At 36.7% G+C, this 4,692-nt stretch overlaps 1 protein-coding gene across 1 annotated transcript; it reads right to left on the bottom strand.

Annotated features, from left to right (window-relative positions):
• Positions 1-444: 444 nt before the first annotated feature.
• LOC109211697 (putative glucose-6-phosphate 1-epimerase) lies at positions 445-4,206 on the bottom strand. The gene is made up of 9 exons (XM_019375264.1): positions 3,841-4,206; positions 3,598-3,732; positions 2,512-2,586; positions 1,890-1,946; positions 1,649-1,806; positions 1,425-1,556; positions 1,217-1,319; positions 942-1,041; positions 445-846 (listed from the first exon to the last, which is right to left on the bottom strand). The coding sequence occupies exons 2-9, from the start codon at positions 3,673-3,675 to the stop codon at positions 629-631; spliced, it is 921 nt and encodes a 306-aa protein (XP_019230809.1). The 5' UTR covers positions 3,676-3,732; positions 3,841-4,206; the 3' UTR covers positions 445-628.
• Between the last annotated feature and the right edge of the window lie 486 nt (positions 4,207-4,692).

Here is a 4,692-nt window from a genome sequence, read left to right as displayed (position 1 = left end):
CTTTGTATAATAGTCAGTTGTACTATAATTTCTTCTCATTTAAATTGGTTTATTGTTGACTGGCTTACCTAGCGGGTTGGGTTAGGTACCATCACAGCTAGTTGAATTTTGGGTCGTGACAGTTTAAGATTTTTAAGTTGGTTAAATATTTTTTGTTAAATTAATAAATATATAAATTTGTTGGTATAAATTTGTTAATATATATAGATAAAACTCTAAAAATTAAAAGTAAATAGTTTTATTTATTTACAAAAATTTCCATCTTTGATTAAAAAAGGGCTTTAATGACTATTTTGAGGTCACATGATGGCTAAAACTGAGTAGCGAGAAAATTCTATTTACCCGTGCCGATTATACAAGTGGTTACTATACTCTTTGACTGAACCCCTTTATATAAAATTCTGGGTCCGCCACACCTCTTCACTTTGTAGGAACATATAGAAGAAACATAACACAATATGATATGTTTAATTGACCTCACCTCCTCGCCAATAAACGGGACAGGTCAATACATAGAACGTTAAACCAAAGAACTGCAGAATCATCTTATCAAGTTTATCTTTACATATAAACATATGACAGCAACATAACACATAAGGGAAGTCCAATATGTAGCTTATATTTAAGTTCAGCTCAAACCATGAAGAACCATTTGAGGATCCAATTGCCCACTACAATAGCTTGAAGAGACAGCAACAATCTCTTGACAGCATTTCCATTCTTGATGAGGTTTCAGCTCAATTGGCTTTTCAAAGGCTGCGGAATCTACTAACATCATAATCTTGTAGTCCTCCACTCCAAAATCAGGAATAGCCTTAGGTATTTTGTCCCATGGATTCCAAAGAACTGTCAGTCAAAATGAAGATTCAATATAAACTACAGAGGGAATACAATGCCCAAAAGACACAAAAATAAATAACTAGTTAACAGATTTTGCAGACCTGTATCTGGTAGGCCTTCCTTTCGCAGAACGAAAGTTCTCTTTTTCTCATGGTCTATAATGGCAACTTTTGGTGGTGTACTCAAGTAAACACGATGCACCTGACACACAGTTAGCAATATTCAGTAACGAGAAATCCTAGTTTCTCACCAAATGCTACACACGAGAAGAAATTTAGATTAACCAGTCAGCAATACTTAACTTTTACAGACTTTAACGCGAGAAAATTTAAGATCAAGCAAACTTAGCCTATCAATCAGATACAGAGAAATATACCTCCCCGTCAAATGTAATAGCATCAGCTTGTTCTGTAAATCTCTGCCTTTGCAACAAAAGATCCAAGTAGTCAAGTGTCTCTAGACCTTCAATGCGCACCTCACTACATTCAACATGGTAAAATGTTAATGAATAGCATGTCTTTTAAGCCTAATTGTAAAGATTATACGATGACTACGAATACAGCAACATAAGTCACTTCTCAGACCTGATATCGGAAACTGACAAGTAATTTCTTAGGCCAAACGTAAAGGAAAGGGATTTGTTATCAGTATTCCTGACAGAGGGTATCAGCTTCAGCCTTCCAGGACCCAATGATACATGAAGCCGGAGTTCAAAACTGCATGAGATCACCATACATCACCATAAAATGCAGTGATCCTTCTAAAAAAGTTTCATTATTTGGTAACCACAATCATCACCTGAACATACCTACAAGGCCAAGTTTTCAAATCTTCCCCGACTGGCTGAAAGATGAGGTCAATAGATGACTGGCTTCCAGAGGAAGGTAGATGCAAAGGGCTACTATCTAATGACCACAGATTCTGTCTCACCAATCCATGCTGCAGAACATGCCCTGTAGCACCAAGCTGCATAGACAAACTATATCTCTTGAATGAATGCATAGAATCAAGAAACAAGATTAATAATAAATATTGGCAAGTGATCTCACCTGTGAAATTGAAACAGATATCCCGCCCCTATTTGCATTTGGAGATTTTGCAAGAGCCTAAAGAATGAAAAGGCACCAACATGTAAGATAACGTTATCACAGACCTCAGCGGCCACTTAGATAAATATCTCGCTGATTAATGAAGCATCCGATATTCATACGTATACAAAATGGTGTATTAGTTCTTGCCATCTTCTGACAAAACTAAGTAGACAACCATTTGCGTTTGCTATAAAAAAAAAAAAACACTTTTTAGCAAGCAACATGGTGTGAGAACGAAGGTAATGCAGGCCACTTTGTAGTTGATGTTAGAAAGAAATACATACAGGCTACAAGATTTAGGCCAAGAACACTTGAATGCAGCTGAAATGTATACACAAAGAACTATTAAATGACTGTAATTCACTGTATGCAATATGTGAACTGTAAATATAGGTTATGACAACGAGGAAGAAGCATATTCAGAAAACACATAGGCTTTGTTTTCTCCACGCAAGCTACAAGTATAAGCATGTATATCTTGGTGACTCCTTCACAATTTGTTTTCGTCCTCTCACATATATAATTGCTTAGAAAATATAGCACGAAAAGACAATTGAATATGACCATCCATGCTGCATACCTTGGCACTTTTGAACAGTAGTTCTTCTCCTCGTTCATTCTTCCATGAGACAACTTGACCACCATACAAGAGTACCTATTTATAACTTATTAAAGTGGAGTTACATATACCAAACCATATAGAGAATCTATCTGGTTCATGATACAACCAGCAGTCAGCAAATATGACTTGATGTTATACTTCACCCAGTACCATACGGCACGCACTAGCCATAAGCCTGAGTGTCACTTCTAGTTCAAATGTTCCAAAAGCAATACAGACTAGCTGGTTAAACTAAAAGCCCTGTTATGCCACATTTTACGCTCTCTAGAAACTTGAACAAGATATTCAAGGAAAAAAGAATATGAAAAGTTTGAGGAAATGTGTTCTTAAACCAAACTAAATATTTCAAGCCTACCTCAAACGGGAAAGTTGTTCAGGAAAATACCAAAGAAGCTGCGATTAATGTTTCAGAAGCGGTTAATATGCAGTTGCGTCTATATGTTACCTTTTGCATCCAAATCGAGTGGGAAGAAACAGGAGCTAGTAGGAACTAAAGAGGAATATAGCATAGTAGCTAGAATATTTGGAGTTCTATTGTTGCTATAGATCTTTTGTCTTTGAGCTGAGGGTCTCCCGGAAACAGCCTCTGTACCTTCCGAGGTAGGAGTAAGGTATGCATACACTATACCCTTCCCAGACCCCACTAGTCGGATTATTATTGGGTTGTTGTTGTTGTTGTTTGTAGTCAGAGACATAATACAAGAGAATTTATATAAACCTTAACCAATTACTGGTCCCTTGAGATTAATTTCTCTGAATACAAACAGAACTTTATTTTTTATAGAAAACTAAGAACGCTTCATTCAGCGTGGTTATTATCGAGGACATGCTGATGTATACAAGCCCTAGCGTGAAAATTTTAGATTATTACGATCTGAGCCCCCTATATCCATTTATAATGAAAACTTATCCGTTGGCCGGATATGTACCCATCTGGTATAATAATTTTGGAAAGGCAGAATTTGATTAAATTCTTAATCCACAAAAATTTATCATGAATTTCAGAAATATCAAAGTGTAAAGATGTTGCAGTAAGAGAAAGACCTCGGCTGAGGAGCCACCAGGCTCAGACAACAACACACGGGGAAAGCCATTGGAGTCATCTACTACATTGAAAGGCATCTGTTTTATTGGACTGAACAACCTCCACCTTATAATTCTCTTCACCAAACAATCCAGCTACAACAAACAAGAAACAACATGTAAGGAATTCGAAAAACAAAAAAGAACTTGGCCTCAAAAGTACCTGATCACGGCATTAAAATGAAATGGGAAGATGAAAAGTACCTTGCTTTTTATCTGTCTTTATCACAATTGATTTCAAGTTTGACCCCGTTTGTACAAAAGTGGCTGTTTATATACAGAGAACTCTGAGTCATTATCGAGTAGGAACAAAGAAACAAAGGCTGTGTCATCATCTTGTTGGAAGAGAAAGAGACTTTAGAGGAAGTTGAAGAGTTAAAGGTAACAGGAGATCCAAGGAAAGAAGACCCAATGAAGTTGAATTGCTATGTAGTTTGCGTCACTTTCAGATAAGGATGGGAATCTTTCATTCTTCCATTTTCAGGTTGATTGTTTTGGCGAAAAAACTCGTGGATGTAAAAAGTACTCCTATATTTTAGAGTGCGTAGATTCCCCTGAGGGACCCTCCCGCCGTCCAATATAATCACTTTTCCTGGTTTCTTGTGTTTAGCAAAAACTTTTGCATCATTTTTGATGTTTTAACTTGCAAGAGGGGCCGATTTGTGTGGTGTTCAATTTTTCACTTAAATTGATTATGGAACGAATTGGTTCTTCTAAGTGTTCCTTAAATTACTATTGCTGAAATACATTACTAGAATTCCGGAAAAAAGCGATCAATCTTTAGCGACCAAAGTTGGTCTGTGGAAAAAAGCGACCAATCTTTAGCGACCAAACTTGGTCTGTGGCAAAAAGCGATCAACGTTGGTCGCTAAACAAGCGAAAATAATAAAATAAATAGTTGAAACACTTGGTCGCTACTTGGTCGCTAAATTAGTCGAACTGTTGACTGGACTGGTCAGACTTGCTTGGTCAAAGGTTTGCTGAGATTAGCGACCAATGTTGGTCACTAAAGTGGAACCCACCTACAAAATTTTAATAATTATATTATTATTTTAA

This window comes from Nicotiana attenuata, unplaced genomic scaffold (genome assembly GCF_001879085.1).
Source record: "Nicotiana attenuata strain UT unplaced genomic scaffold, NIATTr2, whole genome shotgun sequence".
Lineage (NCBI taxonomy): Eukaryota > Viridiplantae > Streptophyta > Magnoliopsida > Solanales > Solanaceae > Nicotiana > Nicotiana attenuata.
Note: the sequence above shows the minus strand (reverse complement) of the source record. Positions and strands in the feature narration are given on the sequence as shown.

What these genes read in the sequence shown, in the direction of transcription:
- LOC109211697 (XM_019375264.1), bottom strand. Translation starts at nt 3,675, where the DNA reads ATGCCTTTCAATGTAGTAGATGACTCCAATGGCTTTCCCCGTGTGTTG. An exon ending in CTGGTGGCTCCTCAGCCGAG is followed by an intron (nt 2,587 to 3,597) that starts GTCTTTCTCTTA and finishes AGTTATAAATAG; the next exon opens with GTACTCTTGTATGGTGGTCA. An exon ending in TTGAAAACTTGGCCTTGTAG is followed by an intron (nt 1,557 to 1,648) that starts GTATGTTCAGGT and finishes GATCTCATGCAG; the next exon opens with TTTTGAACTCCGGCTTCATG.